General features: G+C 32.9%; 3 protein-coding genes across 9 annotated transcripts; 2 read left to right on the forward strand and 1 right to left on the reverse strand.

The window, feature by feature from the left end:
- Positions 1-1,477: 1,477 nt before the first annotated feature.
- On the forward strand, positions 1,478-10,209 carry LOC114182699 (histone-lysine N-methyltransferase ASHH3). Of its 7 annotated transcripts, none has more exons than XM_028069619.1 (16): positions 1,480-1,683; positions 3,313-3,338; positions 3,436-3,479; positions 3,830-3,956; positions 4,183-4,294; positions 5,267-5,366; positions 5,871-5,949; positions 6,037-6,208; positions 6,298-6,378; positions 6,495-6,621; positions 8,962-8,989; positions 9,130-9,211; positions 9,350-9,395; positions 9,481-9,564; positions 9,664-9,697; positions 9,798-10,209. In XM_028069619.1, exons 2-14 carry the CDS (start codon positions 3,320-3,322, stop codon positions 9,547-9,549), a joined length of 1,086 nt encoding a protein of 361 aa, XP_027925420.1. In that variant the 5' UTR covers positions 1,480-1,683; positions 3,313-3,319; the 3' UTR covers positions 9,550-9,564; positions 9,664-9,697; positions 9,798-10,209. The 7 variants fall into 7 exon arrangements, with proteins under 7 accessions (XP_027925424.1, XP_027925423.1, XP_027925420.1 ...); XM_028069620.1 differs by having other exon boundaries at positions 9,804-10,209; XM_028069623.1 differs by lacking the exon at positions 9,664-9,697 and having other exon boundaries at positions 1,478-1,683; positions 3,313-3,347; positions 3,423-3,479.
- A 782-nt stretch (positions 10,210-10,991) lies between these two features.
- Positions 10,992-16,307, forward strand: LOC114182145 (40S ribosomal protein S3-1-like). The gene is made up of 6 exons (XM_028068927.1): positions 10,992-11,135; positions 11,240-11,387; positions 11,463-11,634; positions 15,577-15,631; positions 15,719-15,850; positions 15,983-16,307. The coding sequence occupies exons 1-6, from the start codon at positions 11,106-11,108 to the stop codon at positions 16,163-16,165; spliced, it is 720 nt and encodes a 239-aa protein (XP_027924728.1). The 5' UTR covers positions 10,992-11,105; the 3' UTR covers positions 16,166-16,307.
- Positions 16,308-18,824: 2,517 nt separating this feature from the next.
- On the reverse strand, positions 18,825-20,916 carry LOC114182334 (40S ribosomal protein S3-3-like). Its single transcript, XM_028069194.1, has 6 exons — positions 20,745-20,916; positions 20,489-20,636; positions 20,243-20,414; positions 19,576-19,630; positions 19,365-19,496; positions 18,825-19,230 (listed from the first exon to the last, which is right to left on the reverse strand). Exons 1-6 carry the CDS (start codon positions 20,772-20,774, stop codon positions 19,057-19,059), a joined length of 711 nt encoding a protein of 236 aa, XP_027924995.1. The 5' UTR covers positions 20,775-20,916; the 3' UTR covers positions 18,825-19,056.
- Between the last annotated feature and the right edge of the window lie 2,306 nt (positions 20,917-23,222).

Below are 23,222 nucleotides of genomic sequence, written 5' to 3' on the forward strand. Positions count from 1 at the left end.
GAACTAGACTCGGACTGTGCAGACAGACCTATACAAAAAATGTGGAGTAGGTTGAGATTTTAGACTTTCTAGCCTTAGCCTGCAAAGGTGTGCAGTTCACGCAAAATTAGGCTCGGACTGTGCAGACAGACCTGTACGAAAAATGTAGAGTAGGCTGAGATTTTAGATTTTTTAGCTTAGCCTGCATAGGTCCGCAGTCCATGCGAAACTAGACCTGGGTTGTGCAGACAGACCTGTACAAAAAATGTGGAGTAGGCTGAGATTTTAGACTTTCTAGCCTTAGCCTGCATAGGTATGCAGTTCACGCGAAACTAGGCTCGGACTGTGCAGATAGACCTGTACGAAAAATGAGGAGTAGGCTGAGATTTTAGACTTTTTAGCCTTAGCCTGCACAGGTCTGCAGTTCACGCGAAACTAGGACGGTGCATGATGAGTCAGTGCAGGACCTTGCTTGAAAAAATTATTACACTTGTGTATGATAATTACTTTCTTCTGCATGAATATTTTAAATTATTGTATAAATAAAAAAGACCAATGTTATACATTCATGAATATACTAAAATCTCAAGAATTTATTATGCACGTCAAATTACGGATATGAATACAATGAAAATGTTTGATTATCGATCTATTATTCAATCTCCTAAAGTTTATACTTGATTGTGTGAAATTGTTAAAGTTTTATAATTTGCATGACATTGAAAGCTTTAAGTTATGTTTTAAAGTAATAGTAGTAAAAATGTATAAAAAAAGTTGCTTGAAAAAGAAAAAAAAGAAGGCAATTTTGTATATGAAGATGCTCAAAAATACTTTTGTTTCGGAACACTATTTTTTTGAATTTACTAGGAAAACTTCTCGATGGTAATTTCAGATTGTATAATATTTTCAGAAGTTTAAACAAAAACATTATTATTTTTTAAAATAAATAAATAATATAGTAATTTTGTGTTTTTGAATTTTGAACATGAAAAATTAGAGCATTCAAGCATCATTCATGGTGAGTATCTGTTTCATAAGTTCAAGAGATAGTTCAACACATTTTATATTTTATAACAATAAATTTACTTACTTTCATAATAATTACAGCATTTTAAAAATTCCATCAAATATATGATAATTAAACTCCCGAGAAAAATCCTTTACATTATTTCGCTTAAAGAAAATCATCTTTATTTGAATATAATTTGTCTACCATTCTTTTATGTATACACTGTAGTTTTGATATTCTTTTAATTTTCTAATATGAAAAAAAGTATAATTCTAGATAATTGAATCCTTAACTTATATGATCGTTTGAAGTATTATTAAAAAATAATTTGACTAATTACAACATAAAAAAATATTTTAAAAATTAAATATTCGATGAAATCAAAACATTTATTATTATTATTATATAATAAATTTGAGTAGTATTAAATATATATATATATATATATATATATATATATATATATAATTAAAAATGACAGAACCCTATTCTGGTGCCTAAGTTCTGAATCAGAAGTAGATTTTTGAAGTTTGAAAAGCTTTCCACTGAGATTCAACCAAGAAGCGCTTTGACAGTTTTTTGAGTTTGTCAAATATATATATACTGACATATATATATGTGTGTAAATATACATTGGCACCGTCAATTCCATTTCGTTTCCAATCTCACTTTCTTCTTCACCAAACCCATCTCAGGTTATCTCTTCTTCTTGTCTTCGATTATGCACATATTTCCCATTTTGCCCCTCTTCTTACTGTACTTGTTCTGCTTCTACGAATCTTTTTTCAATTCTCGCTGATTTCATTCCAACCCTTTTGTACTTCTTAACTTTTTACACTGTACTTACTACCATTCCAACCCTTTTCATTGGTTTGAGCCAAATTTTGTTTTTACTTGCTAAAGCTGTTTGTGTTTCTTGCTTATTGTTCCGTTTCTCTGTTTAGTTTATAATTCCTGTTCCTTCTCTGGTTTCCTCACTCTGTTGTGTTTAATTCTAAATCTGGGGCAGAAAAAAGTTTGAATTTTTCAGTTGCTTAGTTATTGTTTTCTTTGAGGATCTTGTTTTGGTTGGACGAAGGGCAAAGTGGCAGAAGACGGTCGAGGGAGGAGAGAACCGTGATTTGCAAATGTAGGATATCAATTGTGATTTGTGAAATAGGGGGAGAAAACATTGTGATTTGTGAGGAAAAGGGGGGGAAAAGTTTGAATTTTTCAAAAAAGTTTTTTTTTTTGTCTGTGAGGAATTTTCTTGAGTTTGGTGAAGGGAAAAGCATAAGAGGGAAGGGGGGGATAGGATAATTGTGAATTGTGAGTGTAGGATTTCATAGTTGTTACCCCATTGCAAAATTTTCAGAACTTTGTTTCCTCTTTTTATTTTTTATTTTCTTTGCCTTCCATGCAATGAAAAAGTAGTGAGAAGGGTTATAAAACGAGACAGATACTCGTTTATTATTAATCTGTGGGGAAAAAATGTGTTTATTGGAGCAATTGGCTGTATTAAGAGTAGTACTTGTCCAGTGCAGGATAATGAAATAGTTGAAAGATTGGGTAATGGGGAAGATTTTGAAAGGATTGAAAGTTTCCAATGTCAACAGATAGCAAGTTGAGGAGAAGAAGGGTGGGGGTGATTGATGTTGTCCCCCAAATATGGGCCATGGGTTTAGTGGAATTCATGAAAGGTAGATACTTGCACATTGGGGGTTTCTTCTGAATGGGATTTAGGAAATTAAATTGATCCTTGCTGGTGTGTAGAACCCAAACCCTGTGTATATGTAAGGGTCCTTTTAATTTTTCAATTTAATACTAATTTAAAATTCTTTTAAGTTCTCCTATACTGATCCTTATTTCTGCATTCAAATTTCAAAATTGTTAAATTGATTGACAGATAAAGTGCTGATTATTAGTGGTTAAAAAATAAAGACTTTGAAGTTTTCTGTTCATTTTAAATTAATGTAACACGAGGAGGAGTTCCCTTTACAGATTAAGATGGCATGGTAGTAATGATTCATTATGAATTTCAATTAAATAGAGTTGGTTTTATTAGATAAATTTGTTTTATATTTTTTTAAATTTCATTGTGCAGTTTTTCTCATTATGTATTCTTTTGTTTTTCAATTCCCAACTTTGCTTGTCAAGGAATAAATATTGAACCATCTTTCTGCCTGCTTATCCTGTCTAGTTTCTGTTTGCCATGGCACTAACATAGACAGGAAAAAAATATTTTTTATATGTGATTTGATTTATTGATTTTGGAAATTCAGCATAGGGAAAAATTTTGGTGTCTTACTTTGCTTAAAGCTGATACATTTTTCTTCATTTTGTAGGCAAAGTATGCCTTTGAAGGAATCAAGTAAGTCTTGTATGTGGATTTTGTGGTATTGATTTTCAATATCCGATTTATGGTTTGAGCTTCTATTGAGAAACTGAGATACAGGTTGATCACATAGGAATATCAAGTACACTATCAGATTTCATGCCTGCCATGAAAAAGGTTGTTTAGTGTTGTTGTAATACCTTTGACTTGACTAGTCATTCGCTTAAGTTCTTTAAAATATTATGTGATGATGCTGGGGGATTGACCAAGTGCATAGAAATTACTAGCAAGAATTTACGATTAGTTGTGCCATATCTTTAGTTGGTCCTTTTAAGTTAAGATCGCCCATTTAATCAAATAATTTATTTTGGTTTTGATGGCTTTTCATATCAGATTCAATTTTTTTGGAATATGTTGTTGGTAGTCCATTGCTATTGTGTTAGTCAACTCAATTAGAATTTTTCCTTTTGAATGAATTGCCTTTGGTCTGTTGATTTAGTTCCTGTTTTTTTTTTCCTGTTTAACAGAATACTGAGCAGACTCATTTTGGATCTGTATTCAACAAGTTGTTGAAGGAGCTTCAAGAACCTGTTGACTTTGAACTTCCAGATTGGTTTAAATCGAAACCAATGCAGTACACCTATATAAAACGCAGTATCCTTTGTACTTCTTCTGAAATGTTAACAGTAATTGTGTATCTTTCATGTAGAGCAGTATGGTTTATAAGTAAATTTGCATGTATGGATCCTGCTCGAATTTAAGTTGTTTTTAATTTCCTAAATGCCTCTGAATTATGTGATCCTGTTTTACTTAGTTTGTCTGTTCAGATGGCTAGAGTTTTAGATAATCGTCTATATTTGTTTGTTTTTACAAATTTAAGATATATATCTCACCAAGAAGGTCAAGAGATCCCGGTTTGAGGATGATGGCATATTCTGTTCCTGTACTTCTGCTGGATCTACTAGTGTATGTGGTAGAGATTGCCATTGTGGGTAAGTATTCCATTTGCATGTTCTTTAGGGTAACCTTGTGCTTATTCTCATTTTTAGTACGTTTTTACTCCATATTAAGTAATGTTCCCAAATCTCCTTTATTTCTATTATTTATATGTTTTTATTAAGTTTATTGTCAGCAGCCAGTCAACCATCCAAAATCATCATTTTTTTTTTGTCAGAAATATTTATTTTTGGTGTCTGTTTGAGTATTTGTGTAATGAGCTGTATAGTGTGGTTAACTAAGTTCTTCATAAGCATGCTTAGTTTATGAAATATGGTTAATATTGCTAGCTCTGTATATTCTCATTGTTGCTTGATTGAGCCTTTATAATGATTGTTTCCGAAGCTAGCTACCATGTCCTGGAAAGCATGTTGCATTCTCAAACCCTTCAAAACCAATAAGGAATGAGATGGTGTAGCATTGAACTTGTTCCATCATCGGAAGGGTTATTACCTCTTTGACTAATCATGCGAATTGCTAGCCTTGTGAAGTTGTGTGATGTTTAAAATGGCTGGAAGGGTTATTGTTTCTAGATATTAGAGGTGCACCTAGTACTTTGTTTTACTATTTAACATAAAGCCTCTAATTGCTTATTGTATCATATAATATTATATATGCAAGTATACACTGCAAGAAAACTTATAAATAATAACCCACTTTAGTCACTAAAAATAATTAGTTACTATAGTGACCAATTTATAAACTAAAATTATTGGTAACTAAAATAGTTTCTGTTATGAATAAAAAATTATAATTGATTTTTAAATTGGTAACTAAAATAGTTTTTATTATGAATTGATATCTAAATTGGTCACTAACATTAACTACCAAGGTTTGGGCTATGAAAGAAATTGGTCTTCCAATTGTTCTCTAAACATATTTTTTTGTCACTAAAATTGGTCATTATTTAGGAATTTTCAACATAATTTTAAGTCATAGCTTATTCATCATGTTGACTGTTCCTGTAGTATGCTTCTGTCTAGCTGTTCATCAGGCTGTAAATGTGGGAGCTCTTGTCTTAACAAACCATTCCAGAATCGCCCAGTGAAAAAGATGAAATTGGTTCAGGTATAAATTTCTGGCTAAGGATTTTTTTGTTATAATATAGTTCTCAAAAGTTATTCCTATATTTTTCTTTTCATAGCAAAATCACGATTCTGTTTAGAGTCGTTTAAACTTGTTGAGGTAATTTTTGCATGTGTCCTGCTGACATGGTTATGTAATTTAGTTGCTCTTGTTTTTCATTTTAATTTGAGTCTATATTGCAGTGTGTTTCTTTAAATTTTTGTCTTGAAAGTTCTTTAGCCTTATTTTATTCAATTTTGCTAAAGAAACTAATAAAAATATTTACATTCATAAAAGTAACTTTGAAAATTTGAAAATAACTATATTCCTTAATATCCTCGTTCTCCCCTCACTATCTCCACCACTTTTCTATCATCACAATACTTTATTTTTGTTCTCATAGATAGATATGTCTTTATTCTAGTTAGATTATTTGAATTTGTATGATCACTTGCATTTCTCTTCTAATATCTACACTTGACATGGTGAGATTTAACATTTCTGTAGACTGAGAAATGTGGTTCTGGTATTGTGGCGGATGAAGATATCAAACACGGGGAGTTTGTTATAGAATATGTTGGAGAAGGTGATTATTTTCCTATCAATATTTATGAAATGATTTTTTACTTAACTACTTTAAAAGCTACTTACAAGTGTTGCCTTTTCTCTACAGTCATTGATGACAGAACATGTGAGGAAAGGCTTTGGAACATGAAACATCGTGGGGAAACAAATTTCTACTTATGTGAAATCAATCGAGATATGGTGATAGATGCAACATATAAGGGAAACAAATCAAGATACATCAACCATAGTTGCTGTCCCAATACTGAGATGCAGAAATGGTTGATTACTAATTGTTTTATTTCTATGATGATGTTGCTGCAGGATTTAGACATTTCCTGTAACGTGAATTTTTTTCTCCATTTTTAAGGATAATTGATGGTGAAACCAGAATTGGCATATTTGCAACTCGTGACATACAAAAGGGCGAGCATCTGACTTACGATTACCAGTATGAGCACTTACCTGTTCTTTGGTTTACACCCTTTAAGTTTTGGTGGTGTTGGCTTCTCCCGAGTTATGCTACCATGACACCGGCTGGCTGGGATGTTTCTAACTACGTTGCAGGTTTGTTCAGTTTGGTGCAGATCAAGATTGTCACTGTGGTGCTGCTGCATGTAGGCGTAAATTGGGTGTTCGACCTACCAAACCTAAAATGTCTTCAGATGCTGCATTAAAATTAGTTGCATACCAGGTGGCTTCATCTTCTCATACAAAATAGCCATGCTATCTATGCTTTTCTCTCTGATCTCTACGAAACTTTAATTTATTCCAGTGACTTATGATGTAACATTTCTTTTTCTTTGGGTTTACGTTGGGAACTTATTATTAGGTCCGTAAGTCTATCATTTCAGTGCTGCATTTACATTAAAATAAATATAAAAGAACAGACTCCATATTTTGTGCAAGAATTAGGGGTAAAGGGGTAACAGAGGATTAAATAATGCTGAGTTTGACCACTGCACAAGCCTCGTAGGTGTGGCTGAATGAATTGTTCGAGTATGGCTTTTATTAGTGAATTTAAACAAATGGTGAATTGCAGTAAAACGTTTTAAATGTGTTGACTCTTGACAGTGGATATAAAAAATTACAAATATAAAATTATCTACCCTCTCTTAAGTTGGTGAATGCCAAAAACATGTCAAAACTGTTCTTTAGGAAATCCCTTAGTCAATACCAATTGAAACACTAAAGGAACATTTTTACAAACATTGAACTGGGTTGTGTGCAATACCCTTCACAAAATGGCTTCATACAGTCTGAAATTCTGCATCGAGACTTGTCCTCACAACATTTTTGCGTTTCTCTTCTGTCACTGAATTATACTCCTAAAAGCATACAGTACACTGAGTTTACATTATGCTTTTTCCTTCTCCATGTCACTGAGTTATATGCCTAAAAGCATACAGCACTTGAGGTGAATCTCCTCTGAGTAATCGGTTACTTTTTGCTTTTTCTCCGTGTCACCAAGTTATGTGCCTGAAAGAGCATACGGCACCTTGAGTTGAATCCCTCTATAGTGGTGCTGACACTATAGAGGGATAGTGGACAGTGGAATGGTCACTCTTCTAAATTTCTTTATATAATTATAGCTATTTACATATAAACTCGCCACAAAAATAACCCCATGAGGTAGCTGTAATGTCTCTATTCAGAGGGTTTTCTCGGAACCAACACATAGCACTGCCATTATGACTGCTACCATCGCCATGCAGCCCACTATTTGATCAGTTACGAGTGTTAGAAATTTGCTCCGCTGTAGCAGCTCTTGTAGTGGCTCTTGGCCACTCTGCTCCGCTGCTATTGCACACTATTTGAAACCCTAATTGAAGTCAATTCACCATTTGGTTGGTATTTAGCATTTTAAAAAATTAATTAAAATTTGAAAAAAAAAGGTGGAAAAATTGATTGGGGATAGGTAGACATGTAGAAAGTAACTTCCTTTTCCATGGAAACGTAAGATACCCTCCTTCTACCATGGGAATGAGAAGTATGGCAAATATGAGCTTCCACAAATTATCTTATAACAACAAAGAGAGAAAATTTATTGCTGAACAGAGAATCAGAGAAGAGAAACCGAGTTCATTGAAATTCATTTCCACAAGCTCCTTCTGAGAGGAAATTAGGAAAAAATTTGAAATAAACTTCTTCCCGAGCTTAATTTGTAGAAGTTTTCTTGTATAGTTTTTCTACTTTTTATATTTTTAACTTGTGCATAAGGTAATTTTAGTTTATGAAAAAGTTAACAAACTAACAAGTTAAAGGTGTTTTAGATACTGATAAGAACTTTAAGAAAATTGATAAGGGTAGGAACCAAAGACTAACACTACATATTTTATTGATGCGTTAAGGAGGGAGAACCAAAAAGTTCTATCGTTGTACTCTCTCAGAGAGACAGTGAATAACTCTATGACACTTCACTCAACTTATTTGTTGTTGTTGGAAGTCCCACATCGACTAGAGATAAGGCCAATTCACAATATATAAGTGGGTGCAATCCTCACCTTGCAAGCCGGTTTTGTGGGGTTGAGTTAGGCTTAAATTTCACTTCTAACATGGTATTAGAACCAGGTTAGAGCCTATCCTAGTGAAATTTCTTGGACATTCTCTGTTCCACCCGTTATCGGGTATACCTTGGCATGAGGGGGTGTCCACTAATTTCTTGTTCCACGCACGAGATGAATATACCTCGGCATGAGGGGGTGTGTTGGAAGTCCCACATCGACTAAAGATAAGGCCAATTCACAATATATCAGTGGATGCAATCCTCACCTTACAAACCGGTTTTGTGGGGGTTGAGTTAGGCTTAAATTCCAAACTTCTAACAGGTGTTAACCTTTTTGAGATATTGACAACTGACTCTAATGCCAATTAATTAGAGCCTTGGTGAACTACACCACAAAAGCTAGCCATTAAGGAGGGAGAATAAACACTTAAACTACTGGGCACATTCCATACTACTTAATTAGCGTAATCACTTCTATTGAATTTAGTATCTGTTTTGCTGACTAATTGTGTATTTTTGTCTGGACAGGTTTATCAGAATGGACGTTTGCAAATTGGTACGTTTGCTTCTCTATTTTGTACTATATTTACTATTTTTTTCTTCTGGAAAGTAAATGTGCATAAAATCTATGATCAGTTCCTCTTTTAATCTTCGATATATAAAACACCACTTTCCCTGTTGCACTTGGTTTTTTAGGTGGTTCCCGTGTTGACCACCGAAAATGCTTACACAATTGCATTGGTGAAGTTATTAGAATAAAACTCTTTGAAAAGGAGAGGTATGGTAAAATTGTCCCTTTATTAGTTGTGGCAGTGTCTTCTGAAGTTTATGTATGTATGTTTTCTTAAGTTAGGTAACTTGATAAAGTCATAACTACATTATATCCTTAATCATTTTCATTTTTAAAATTCTGCAGGTTTGGAGTCATTAAACGGTTTGATAAATATTCTCGAAAACATTCAGTAAGGGATTTCTTTGTCTGGATTTTGACAATTTAGATGAAAATTGTCACCAAATATGAACATGTATTTATTTTTGCTTTTGCAGATCATGTTCGAGGATGGTCATGTTGAAATTTATGACATGTCAAAAGAGGACTGGGAGCTTGTGAGATAGTAATGCAACTTTTTGGTAGGAACTACTTATTGAATACTTCTTTTTGCATGATTTATCTATCTGCATAACATTGTGATATATTGTATTTTAATTGGTAAATTTCCAAATTGGCAGGACACTTTAATTTGATTTGCCAACATGGGAAATGGTGAAAACTAGTTGATCTACTTTTAGTGTATATGCTGATTATTAGGGCATGTTATTCAGTTCTGAATATATTGATTACTTAATACCTGTGTGTTGTTCAGGTGCAGGTGAAAGGAGGTGAAAAACTGAAAATCGCAGTCATTATTCTTTCATTGCATGTGCATAATTCTTGTAGTTGCTGAGGCTCTGATCAACGGAATATGAAGCTGGATATATGAAAACACAAGTCTTACTGATTCAAGATATCAATAAGTTTTGTTTTCTTCTGACAAACTGTATGGTGTTTAGCCTAGATGATTGTTGTTCAAAGTACTGCAAATAATCTTTGTATTTTTTTAAATCCTAAGCACTGTCTAAAATGAGAATTCTTCTTGTACCATTACCTAGGATATATGTGTAGTTCTTGTTTCAACTGTATTTTTTTACTGTCAAATTTTCGAGCATAAGGTTATTACTGATAATGAGGGAGTTCTGATGAAGAAAAACAAGGAGAAACTTGTTAAATATCCATTACTCTTTTGTTGTGTTTATTTTCTTTTATTGAATGTTACATGACCAATGCAAAGGAGCACTCATGTTTGGAGATTCTTTTGTGTGTATTGTATGAATATAAAATCATTATGACATTGTGTTAAATTAATCACTATCTGTTCAAATAATTTTGCGCCATAAAATTTAACCACTAATTGGCCTTGTAATATAATAAAGTTAGTATAAAAGAAAATGTAAAATAAATTAACTTTTCAGACATAAAATTATAAGCATCTAATTAGCTCTATATTTCATGATTACTTGTAAAAATTCACAGCGTTATGCAACAAGAAATTTTGTAAATAAGATCAAAATTTATAATAAAAAAACATATTTTTTCAAATGCAATAATTTATGTTGTAATTTAACATCTATTATTTGAAAAACACATGAATAACAACATCCTTTCCTTCCAGAATTAGAGTTTAGAGTAACAATCAAATTGAAGTATGACCATTTGTGAAGTTTAAATATGAAAATGGGCTCCTAATAGTGCATAGTAGATAAGCATATAGGGCCGTATTTTGGAACTTCTTTTTGCACCGCTTCTTTTATCTCATCGCACCTTCCAATTTTTGTAAATTTTCTTGATTAAGATTAATTATTAAAAAATTACATCAATCTTATTTTTGTAATAAGTCTCCTAATTAATTTGTACCTATTTTCTTAGTGTATTTCTAAATTATTTTTGCATTTAAAACATAGAACAATAATATTTAGGTAAAAAGTATAATTTTAAATAATTTAAAACATTTTATCTGGGCCTGATCCAAAACTCCACAAGTCATATCCGAGACACACTAGGGTTTGAAGTCACAATCTCTAACTCTCATTCTGTGTTCAGATCAGGATCAGATCCGCTTTGTTTGTTTCTAAACATGGCAACTCAAATGAGTAAGAAGAGAAAGGTTAGTTGTTTATGGATTCAAAAACAATAACAAATTCTCTTTCCTTTTTTTTTTTTTTCTGATATTTTGTGTGAATTGAATATTTGAACGGTGTGACTGTGCAGTTTGTTGCGGACGGAGTGTTTTTCGCGGAACTGAATGAGGTTCTGACACGTGAATTGGCGGAGGATGGTTATTCCGGTGTGGAGGTTAGGGTTACGCCTATGCGTACCGAGATCATCATCAGAGCCACCAGAACCCAAGCCGTTCTCGGTAAGTGGGATTCTAGAACCTCTGTTACTTTGGTTCAATCGAAGATTAGTTTATTGGTTGTGATTTGATGTGTAGGTGAGAAGGGAAGGAGAATCAGGGAACTGACCTCAGTGGTGCAGAAGAGGTTCAAGTTTCCTGAGAACAGTGTTGAACTTTATGCGGAAAAGGTGAACAACAGAGGTCTATGTGCCATTGCTCAGGCTGAGTCTCTTCGCTACAAGCTCCTCGGTGGTCTTGCTGTTCGCAGGTATGTCTAATTTTCAGCAAATTTATTCATGTATATAATGATTATAGTATTTCTGAATTTTAGATAGGCTGGGTTTTAGTTTTGGGTATTATGAATCTGTGCACTACTTGCTTATGCTTTATTGTGGTAGATTGATTTAGTGTACTTAGAGAGGCTTTTGCAAAATTGGTTGTTTGAGGAGATCAGGAAATTGATTTTGGTTTAAAAAATTGGTTTTCTATTGAAGTGACGTTTGTCTGAATTCTTCTATCCTGAGTGCAATAAATTTTTCAACCTAACGATAAGTAATTTTTATCATTCTAGTCAAACCATCTCAAAGGAACTTCTATTACAATCAGATATTGAGGAGCTACATATCAAGCTCAATACATGAATGACACATTTTTGGAGGTTAGCATACTGATCACTGTAAGACCACCAATTTGTTGGAGTCTTTAAATTGGTTGACCTAGTAACCGAAGGACAACCAAAATATGTACCTCGTTTTTTGAAATCATCAATTTGAACATCAATAAGAGTTTGTTCATCCTCAGTCGTAGTTATACATTTCATTAGACTTCGTTCACTTCCAAATCTCCTTTAAAACTAGGAGAACAGTGCATTTGGGTGTTAAGAAAATAACTTGCAGCATTCAAATGGAGTTGCTTGTCTCACCCTTCATCAATGATGTTCCACCAAGGCTTTGACTAACCAAAATATATTACATTTAGTTAGTTTTTCTGATTTCAATTTAAAAATCACTATCTTAGCAAACAAATATATAGAAAGTTAGATTGAATAATATCTTTTCTTGATAGCATTGAAAGCCTTTTGTGTCTACTCCTTAGCTTTGTCCATTGCTTCAAAAATGAACCTCATGGCTGACTTTTTAGAAGCGCTTCAATTAGAGGCAATGCATTTTTCAAACAAGTTATGATATTCTTCTAAAAATCCTTACCTAAAACCACATCTTCAGCTACTTTACCATCAATTATTTTAGCAAACATGCTAGACTTTCACTCATTGCTAGTAAACGTTCTAATTAAATCACCCTTATTCTAATGAAGGCACCCTAATGTCAATGTCAAGTAAGATGGAGCAAAGTGGGTAACACCCTACCTCACCAAATCCCTTCCTTTAGTTAAATGTTGACATAGGGAAATTAGAGGAGTTTTTGCATAGATATAAGGGTAGCAATTTTTTACCTTTTGGAATTGTCTCTTCATAAATTGAGATCTTCTCATAATCCTCCAACATTAAGTCAACACAATGTGTGACACAAGGTGTCCAAAATAGCATTTTCCTCATTCCCATCAACATTTGGCCAGCAGAGTTGTAGTTTGTTGCATTATCTGTCAACTTTAATGGCATTGTTTTCTCGGACCTCTTCAACAATGTTTTATCCTTCATCTCAAAAACTTCCCTAGTTGTTTTGGATATAGCAGTTGCATCTATGGACTTTATAAACACAATTCCCTTTGGGTTGTTCACTAGGAAGTTTATTATTGTACTTTTTTCCTTATCAATCCAACCATTAGTCATAATCGTACATCTTGTTTTCTTCCATTACTCCCTATGTGCTTGTAAAACAAGAGATGTATTTTGACCTTCCTCCAAATATTTGACTCTAATCTCATGGTAGGATAGAGGTTACAAAACGGGTCATGCATCCCAACCCAATAAAACCCTCTTTACCTAACCTAAGAGCTGCCACGAGAAGTCACATGGTGCAACACGAGAGGCATCATGAGAGGAAGTTTAAAATATGTTCTTGCTTTACAAGCACGTAGGGATGAATTGAAGAAAACACGATCTACAATTATGGTCAATGGCTGGACCGACAAGAAAAGAACAATAATAAACTTTACTAGTGAACAACCCCAATGGAACCATGATTTTCAAGTCCATAGATACATCTGTAATATCCACAGTAGCTGCAAAAGTTTGAGATGATCAATAGCTTATTAGTGTTGTTGAAGAGGTGGTGGAAGACAATGTTGTCCAAGCTGTGGCAGATAACGCAGTAAACTACAAAGTTGTTGGTCAAATGATGATTGCAAAGAGGAAAATACTATTTTGGATACCTTGTGTTGACTTAAAATTGGAGGATTATGAGAAGAACTTCCTAATTCATTAAAATTGCAACCTTTATCTATTTGAGAACTTCTCTAGTTTCTCTACTACACCATTTCGCAAGATTTGGTGAGGCCTATTCTTACTCGTTGTGCCACATCTTACTTGACATTATGGGGCTTCATGAGAATTAGGTAATTTTAATTAGAATGTTTACTGTTAATGAATAGAAGTATAATAGGTTTGCAAAAGCAAATGATGGAAAAATAGTTGAGGATGTGGAAGGATAAGGATTTTCGGAGAACTATCATAATTTGTTTAAAGGGTGTGTTTCCTCTATTTGAACTATGTTTCAGTTTGTTTATTCCCAGCCACGGGCTTCCTTTATGAAGCAATGGACCAAGTTAAGGAGAATATACGAAAAACTTTCAATGTTGTCCAGAAAAGATATTTGACTATCTATGTATTATTTATTAATTTAGTGATTTTGGAACAGAGAACTAACTAGTGTGATATATTTTGATTAGTTATTTGCTTTTAATGAACTTTATTGATGAAAGGTGGGATAAGCAAATTCACATCCTTTTGCATGTTGCAGGTTATTTCCTTAACACTCAAATGCATTATTGTCTTGGATTTAAATCTAAGTTGGTAATGAAACAAGATCTAATGTAATGTTTAATAATGATGGTGAAAGATTTGATTGATGTTCAAATTGACGATTTCAAAAAACGAGCTAAATGTTTTGGTTTTACCTTTAGCCAATAGGACAATTAATTTATCAACTCCAATAGATTGGTGGGAGTTTTATGGTGATGAGCATCCAAAACTGAATTGTTCCATCATGTATTGAGCTTGACATGTAATTCCTCCGTATTTGAATGTAATTGGAGTTCCTTTTAGATGGTAAGTTACTTCTTTCATATCATATTTACCTTTGTATTGTCCTCAAAAAGAGAAGGAAACAATGAATGATGCTTTTGGTATGGCGTATTCAAAATTAGCATAGAAGAAGCAAACAAGAAAACTGGTTCAAATTGATCTTGATGATTGTTCACCCAATGATGAGTATATCATGCAAGATGAGCATGAATGAAGGATTAGATTTCGAGGTAGACAGCTTGGATTTGGATGAAAACTTGGTTTCAATCCAAGTTGAAGATGAAAGTACACCTCTAGATGATCTTAACATTACTAATTTGCATGGTGAAGCAGATGAAATTGGAAATAATGGGGTTGAAGATCTTTGTATGATTTTAACTTGCTAGATTATATGTTGTATATGAATTATTATTTTAGAATTAATTAACTAGGATGGGGCTATTGTCTTACTGTTATTGTAACTAGGATGGGTGCTTACTATATAATTACAACTATTGGCTTACTGTTCATTATTTACTTTTTTTTTGTTGCTTATCATGTTGAACTGAAGTTCAATAATGTGCTTATATATGATTTTTTGTGGATATGTATTTCATAAACTTTGTAGGATCTTACTATCAATGTTTCTAATTCCCAATTTATAATCAATACTCTGCTATGCGACCCGAGTAACATCTCGATTTTGACTACCATGTCCTTGGGGACTTCCAAGCAATGAATCCCTCACCCATACACTTTAGCCTTTCCCCTTTTCAGCTGTAAACTCCTTCTCTGGGAACATGATAAATGCAATATTCTGTGGTTGTTTAATGGTAATGTATCTTGAGATGATATATGTATATGATAGCTTCTCATCTTATTACTTTGTTTCTATAGGAACACATTTTAATATTTTACATTGTTAAAAGTGCTTTTAAGGACTTGAGAAGCTTTTAAAGTTTTTATTTTGGGCGAATACAATTATTCTGTCTCTGTGGAAGCTCTACAGTCTTGAACTCTTTGTTGCAGGGCTTGCTATGGTGTTTTAAGATTTGTGATGGAAAGCGGTGCCAAGGGATGCGAGGTTTGTCTACAGAAGCCTCTTTGAACTGATGTTTTTTGTATTGCTTTATACAATGATTTTGTTATAATTACTGTTTGGCTTGAGCAGGTCATTGTTAGTGGAAAACTGAGAGCTCAGAGAGCCAAATCCATGAAATTCAAGGATGGGTACATGATTTCTTCTGGACAACCAGTCAAGGATTACATCGACTCTGCAGTCAGACATGTGCTCCTTAGACAGGTCTGCTGCTATTCTTCGTTACCTGATACTATTTTATTTAATGTCATTTCGCATTTGGATTTCAACTTTTTTGTTAATTTTCTTACACTTAGTTGTGACGGTGCAAATAAAATTTTCCTCATTGTTTTACAGGGTGTTCTTGGCATAAAGGTTAAGATCATGCTTGATTGGGATCCTAAAGGGAAACAAGGTCCTAAAACTCCCCTCCCAGATATTGTCACAATCCACACTCCCAAGGAGGAGGAAGAATACAGCCACCCTGCTATTGCTACTGCTCCTGTTTTGGCCAATGATATTGAGGTTCCTGTTGCTTAAAAATGTTGATTGTTAATAGGTTGTTGAATTCCTATGCAGTATTTGTTGGATTTCTAGTTCTAAATTTTGGTATTTAAGCATAAACAGTTTTTTTATGATTTAATCTTCTTTTGCTGAGCAGTGGAGAGTTTAAATTTTGTTACAGGTTTTGCTGTTGGAAAACTGTTTTTCTCAAAAAGTAAATCAAATTCAATGTGTTTTTGTCTTGTTTGTTTACTTTAAATTTAATATTTACTGATAAAAGTTTTACTTTTACAAATTACAAAATTGATAAAAAAAAGGTTTTAAATTTAATATTTGTTTTTTTAAGTTTAGGGTTTAGGGTTTTTTTATTGTTATGAAGTTTTAATTTGTCAAGATTTTTTTAAAATACAAGCATCAATCAAAATCAGTATGGGGCCAAAAATATACTTAGTTTTAGATTAAAATACTAATTTTATTGATTCCATACTCTTGTTTTTCAGTTATTCAGTCAATTATATGTGAAGTTGAACCATAACTGCTATTTGCAGAGTCTGAAAAATATTTCTAAATATATTAAATGTTTTTCTATATTAATTTTTTATACAGATAAATCATTAACTTAATCATGGGCGTAGTGATTTTTAAATAATTAAAGATATCAATATAATGTATTAAAGGTTAGAGGCATCACTGTAATGTTTCTAAAAACTGTTAGATATTTTTAAAATAGTTAATTACATTAGTGTAATGTATGAAAATTTCGGAGATTGGAGTAATCTATTTTAATAGACATCGGAGATTAATCTTTTAGAATAATGCAAACGAAGCAAAGAAATCATCAAAGGGAATAAGTTTGTAGTAGTTTTAAAAAAAAAAATCATTTAACAATTTAAGTTTGTATGACTTCTCATGTTATTGATAATTTGTGAAAAATAAGTACAAAAATAACAAAACTATAGATTTTATTAATGAATATAAAAATTCATGTTATATATTTTATGTATAAGATTAAAAGAAATTTGAAATCCATCATATGATATGAATTGATAAATAATGTATTTTATGATCATTTATTTATTTTTATACGCTATAGAAGAGTTACAAGAGATTTTGAAATGCAAATATTGCAGACAATGTTTTTGGAGTGTTAGTCAAACATTTCTTACTTAAAAGCCGAAACAAACTTTTTCTTAGGTAATTTCATGGTGCGATATTTGAGTAATTGTAATCATTCAATAACTACTCAGCAAAAAATTGTCTTTTTATGAAATGGAACTGAATCAAACTATTCTAATTAAGCTCGATAATCTAAAAACTGTTATATTTTCTATGCTCATGTACCTATGTATAATTTTTCATGGTTATCGGCTAAATGTCAAAAGGAAAAAGAGAATAATTAAAGAATTGGAAAGAATCGTGTGGAAAGCGCAACAGCAAATGGACTCTAAAAAGTAGAACACAATCGGTATTTCTTTGTGCACCCTATGTCTCTTTATGTACATTTGTCAAGTATTAAAAAGAAGTCTAAATTGTTCAAGGTCTAAATATTTGATAAAATAATCTAAATATATATTTTAGATTCTATCGTTTAGAAAATTAGAACAAATTCTTACTCTTAAAAGTTTATTATAGAAGAGAATTTCCAAAATATATTCTGCATTTTCATATTTTATCATTCAAATTCAAAGTACACTTAAAAGTTATATAGTTTAAAATAAATTTTAGAAATATATTTCTAACTTAATTGTTTCAATGTATAAAACATTGTTTTAAATTCTAAATTATGCAATGGAAAATATATAGAATAATTTATAGAATCTGACATTTTACCATACCTTACTAAATTGCAGAAAGAAAACGAGTGCTAAAATAAATTAGCCCAAACAACAATATTTATTAATAATATAGATTTACATGATTAAGAGAAGCTACAACTTCTCTAGCCAAATCTTCCATTTCTTGTTAGGGAATTAATTTTAGGTGGTTTCACTCTTTTTTTTCTTGAAACATTTCCTCACACTCTGCATTTCCTTACTCTCCAAAATATTTAACACTGACATTCTCTCTTTAAGGAAGAATTGAGGGAACGAAAGGGAGTCGAAAAAGATAGTTGTTTGATCATCTTAGTTTGAAGAGATGGGAGCATACAAGTAAATAACAATCTTGTAAATGATTTATTTAGTGGGTTAAAAATCAATAACTCATTTACTCTGACATTAGATAATGGAAAAATGGAGAGATATTTTAAATCATAAATTTTGTTTCCCTTCATAACTTACAAACTATACCTTCTTTATTCTACAATTTTTACAACCAAAAAATCAAATGTTAATGTGCTAACTACAATTATGTTAAGCATAAATGACACGACCTTGAACAAATGGTGACAACATACTTGTTGTAGCAGCTACTCTCTAACCCTTTTCTCACTAATTCTTAATCTCTAACATTTGAGTCAATCTTCCTCCTATTAATGATAATGGATTCTTCTTAGAAGCTGTTCTCTCCCTTCTATCCAATAGGAAGAGGATCTAAATTATTCTTTTCGCTAAAGTATTAACCGTGAAAGTCGTTCCAAAAACCTCGTTAAAGATAACAGTAAGCTGCTTTTCAGTAGAATTCAATGCTAAATCACCTTTCGAACAAGTTTTATAACTTCAGTACGAAATCTAATACCGCATTGCACTTCCTAAAATTCTCATGAACCTCAAAAAATGTTTAACATTAAATAATATAACACCCAAAAAGACAATTCAAACAGCAGAAAGAGGGGGAATATAAAATAATCTATGCTTGAATACTTGCACTCAAGGATAAGGTTTCTTGAAAAGATAGGAAACTACAAAAATCGGTCTGGGTCTTCGGCATCAAATACTCAAAGAGGTGCTATTTCAGAATATAAATCTAGTCGAGCAATTAAAACATTTTCAAGCAACAGGGACCTCAATATCAGCTGTTGCCAACACAGAAGCAGGCCGGGCATATTCTTCCTCCTCCTTTGGAGTGTGGATTGTGACAATATCTGGGAGGGGAGTCTTAGGACCCTGTTTTCCTTTAGGATCCCAATCAAGCATGATCTTAACCTTTATACCAAGAACACCCTACAAGACAACAGTAAAAAAATCATTAGTACAATCATTCTATGATTAGAGAATTGGAAAATGATACAGATGTATGAAACCCTGCTTTCAAAAAATAAACTATCAGGAATCCATGAAAAAAAATAGAAACAAACCTGTCTTAGGAGAACATGTCTCACTGCAGAATCAATGTAATCCTTCACTGGCTGTCCAGAAGAAATCATGTACCCATCCTTGAATTTCATGGACTTGGCTCTCTGAGCTCTTAGTTTCCCACTGACAATTACCTGCTCAAATCAAATAACAATTACAACAAAACCATAACATAATAAAGCAATACGACAAAACTGCTTCTATAAAACTAACCTCGCATCCCTTGGCACCACTTTCCATCACAAATCTCAAAACACCATAGCAAGCCCTGAAACAAACAGTTCAATATGAACAAATATTATAATTTTGCCAGACATGCAGATGAAGTCTATTCACCAAACTTCCAACATTATAAAGCTCCCATCTGGTAGCAAGAATCCATCCTGCCACCAGTCAAACTTGATTCTAGTAAATATGTAAACATTGCCATTTGAAAGGTAAAATCAAATTTTGCTTCCAAACCTTGGTATAACTAGAAGCAACAAAGAAATACTTAACTAAGTTGTAGAATTTACTATGAAGTACTTAACTTACTCTAGGATAAAAGAGTTATACATTGCTAGGTAGTAGGATTTACAGTAACATGAAGATAAATTACTCTCAAATAAAAGAATCCAGAAATACATCGCTTTAAATTAAAACCAACATCTTAACCAAAAACAATTTACAAAAGTTTCCTACTTTCCTTCCAAAAACAATTCTGAAATTTCATAACAAACTAAACAACCCACATAATCATTAAAAAATAGTTAACAGATTCATAATACCCAAATCTGTAATCCCTGGTATTGATAACTCTAAAATACAGAAATATAATTATCATTGTATAAATATTATTATCATTACATAAATGAATAAATTTGCTGAAAACTATACATACCTGCGAACAGCAAGACCACCAAGGAGCTTGTAACGAAGAGACTCAGCCTGAGCAATGGCACATAGACCTCTGTTGTTCACCTTTTCAGCATAAAGCTCAACACTGTTCTCAGGAAACTTGAACCTCTTCTGCACCACTGAAGTCAGTTCCCTAATTCTTCTTCCCTTCTCACCTACACATTAAAATACACAATCAATAAACTAACATTCAACAAAAACAACAGAGGTTCTAGAATCATATATATACCGAGAACGGCTTGGGTTCTGGTGGCTCTGATGATGATTTCGGTTCGCATAGGCGTAACCCTAACCTCCACGCCGGAGTAACCATCCTCCGCCAACTCACGTGTCAAAACCTCGTTCAGTTCGGCGAAGAACACTCCGTCCGCAACAAACTGTTTATGAATACAATTCAGATATTTAATTCGCACAAAATATCAGAAAAATGAAAAACAGAAACTCAAACAGAAATATTGGTGTTTCCGGACGGAGATACTATTGACCTTTCGCTTCTTACTCATCTGAGTCGCCATGTTTGGAAATGAGCACTAAGTAACGGAACGACGGCGATCTGATTCTGATCTGAACACAGAGAATGAGAAACAGAGGTTGTGACGGCAAACCCTAATTTCGGAAGAATATACTTATAGGGTTTTGGTTTGGGCCGGACCAATATTTTCACTTACTTAAGATTCTAATAAGGAATATAGGTCAATCTTTATTATGAGATTAATTTTAATAAATATAATTATAATTTATTATTATATTTCAAATAAATAAATATACAATAAGAAATTCCAAATATAATATTTTTAATATTTAAAATTTTAATTATTTTTCTTATTAAAAAAATTAGTATAAATAATGGTTGAGTATGTTCAATAAAAATTTTCCCTTTCAACTTTTTTTTCATGCGGCTTGAGATAAAGTTTTATTATTTGATGAGATCAAATTTAAAAAAAATAAAAGTATGACAATGAGGGATTTGTTTTTTATGGATAAAAACTTACTATAAAATAAAAACAACATTTTTTTATAATACATTTGTCCATTTATTTCACCCTTCTACTTTACTTGGTAATTGGGGTGTGTTCACTCTTTTTAGCCCACTCTTGTTCAAAAATGTACACAAAAAAAGAATAGGAGGTGTGCACTGAGATAGTAGGGTTGCAAAAAGAAACTGTAATGTTAGGCACAACTTTGTTTTTTTTAGGGGGTTTCTCCCTGCACCTCCAATACTTCTTCTGTACTCCCAAAAAAGACTCTTATACCCTTATTTATCAGAGTGGGTGAAAGTCGTTAGGGACGCAGTAAATTTCATTTACTGCGTCAGCAACCTCCTACACCCCCAACTATTTTTTGTGCTCGCGTTCCGTTTCTTCTCCAGTGCTTTCTTTTCAAATTTTGCCCTCATTCTCTTCTGTGTGTTCCGTGGTCCCTCAGATTTTCTTTCCTTCATTCATTCCTTCATTGTCTCTAGTGGTGGTCCCTCTGGTTTGTATCACTTTTATGTTTTTTTTTAAGGAATGTTGTTTATTCTGTCGTTGTCTTTACTTTGCATTTATGTTTATTGTGATTGAAGGTTATTTCATTGGTTCTTTGAAAGAAGGTCGTTGTGAGTAACTGCGTTGTCTTTTCCCATCCAGGTTAGCCTTCTTAGCAGCTTCTTACGAGTTAAAGTTTTTTTCTGTTTGCTTGTGAAGTGAAATTTTTCGTTTCATAAACTATATAACGCGTTTCAAACTTTTACAAAAGCCGTTTCACGAAAAAAATCAAAATTTATGGGAAACGGATTACAGAATTTGTTTCATAAAAAAATTTGCAAATTTTTTTATCAAACGGATTACAGAATCCGTTTCATACACTGTGAAACGGATTTCGTAATCCGTTTCCCATAAATTTTGATTTTCCCATCCACCTCATCCCATTACTTTTATACGCTACTCTGTCGTAAATATATAATATATATTTGAATCAATTATTTCGTTCAAAAAATCAAACGGATTTCACAATCCATTTTTGAAAAAAAAAATAAAAAAAAGGAAACGAATTACACAATCCGTTTCAAAAAAAAAATCAAACAGATTTCACAATCCGTTTTTGAAAAAAAATAAAAAATAAAAAGGAAACGGATTCCACAATCCGTTTCCTAAAAAAAAAACCCAAACGGATTCCACAATCCGTTTTGTAAAAAAATAAAAAATAAAAAGAGGGAAACGAATTCCACAATCCGTTTCCTAAAACAAAGAAAAAAAAACTCGAAAACCCTCTCTCAGATACACAGACATTAACACAACACAATTTCCAAACTATTTCCGAAGCAGGTTTAAGACAAAACAGCGATGGAGAACGGATTCCACAATCCGTTTCCTAAAACAAAGAAAAAAAAAACTCGAAAACCATCTCTCAAATACACAGACATCAACACAACACATTTTCCAAACTATTTCCGAAGCAGGTTTAAGACAAAACAGTGAAGATGTACACATTCAAACCTACAACTAAAATCAATTAAAATCAAAATACACACGTACTGTGAAAAATGGAGAAGCGGCGGGAAGAGATGAAACGCGGTTGCCGACGCTGGGGAGAAGAATGGTGTGTGGAGAAGAGAAAAGGATGGCGTGGGTGCTGTTGTGTGGGAGAAGAGGGAGAAGAGGGGGAAGGTGGGTGCTGTTGTGTGGGAGAAGAGGGAGAAGAGGGAGAAGGGGGATAGTGTGTGGAGGATGGAGGCCATGCACCTTAAAAAAACTTAGGTAAAAAAAAACTTAGGTCAAAGATTCCAAGTGCAGGGGGTGCAGAGCATGCAGGGAATTTGCTTTTGGGGATGCAGTGCGGTGAGGCACGAGTATTTGGGGGTGCAATGCGGTAAAAAGACAGTAATTCATTTTTTAACCATGGGCAAATATGGAATTAAAGTAAGTTTTGGGGGTACAGGAGAAATCATTAGAAGTGCAAGGAGAAGCCCTTTTTTTATAAAT

This window comes from Vigna unguiculata, chromosome 4 (assembly GCF_004118075.2).
Source record: "Vigna unguiculata cultivar IT97K-499-35 chromosome 4, ASM411807v1, whole genome shotgun sequence".
Lineage (NCBI taxonomy): Eukaryota > Viridiplantae > Streptophyta > Magnoliopsida > Fabales > Fabaceae > Vigna > Vigna unguiculata.

What these genes read in the sequence shown, in the direction of transcription:
- LOC114182699 (XM_028069619.1), top strand. An exon ending in GTACACCTATATAAAACGCA is followed by an intron (nt 3,957 to 4,182) that starts GTATCCTTTGTA and finishes TACAAATTTAAG; the next exon opens with ATATATATCTCACCAAGAAG. An exon ending in AATATTCTCGAAAACATTCA is followed by an intron (nt 9,396 to 9,480) that starts GTAAGGGATTTC and finishes TTGCTTTTGCAG; the next exon opens with ATCATGTTCGAGGATGGTCA.
- LOC114182145 (XM_028068927.1), top strand. Translation starts at nt 11,106, where the DNA reads ATGGCAACTCAAATGAGTAAGAAGAGAAAG. An exon ending in GGTGGTCTTGCTGTTCGCAG is followed by an intron (nt 11,635 to 15,576) that starts GTATGTCTAATT and finishes TCTTTGTTGCAG; the next exon opens with GGCTTGCTATGGTGTTTTAA. An exon ending in GACATGTGCTCCTTAGACAG is followed by an intron (nt 15,851 to 15,982) that starts GTCTGCTGCTAT and finishes ATTGTTTTACAG; the next exon opens with GGTGTTCTTGGCATAAAGGT.
- LOC114182334 (XM_028069194.1), bottom strand. Translation starts at nt 20,774, where the DNA reads ATGGCGACTCAGATGAGTAAGAAGCGAAAG. An exon ending in AGATGAGTAAGAAGCGAAAG is followed by an intron (nt 20,637 to 20,744) that starts GTCAATAGTATC and finishes ATTCATAAACAG; the next exon opens with TTTGTTGCGGACGGAGTGTT. An exon ending in CAGAACCCAAGCCGTTCTCG is followed by an intron (nt 20,415 to 20,488) that starts GTATATATATGA and finishes TTTAATGTGTAG; the next exon opens with GTGAGAAGGGAAGAAGAATT.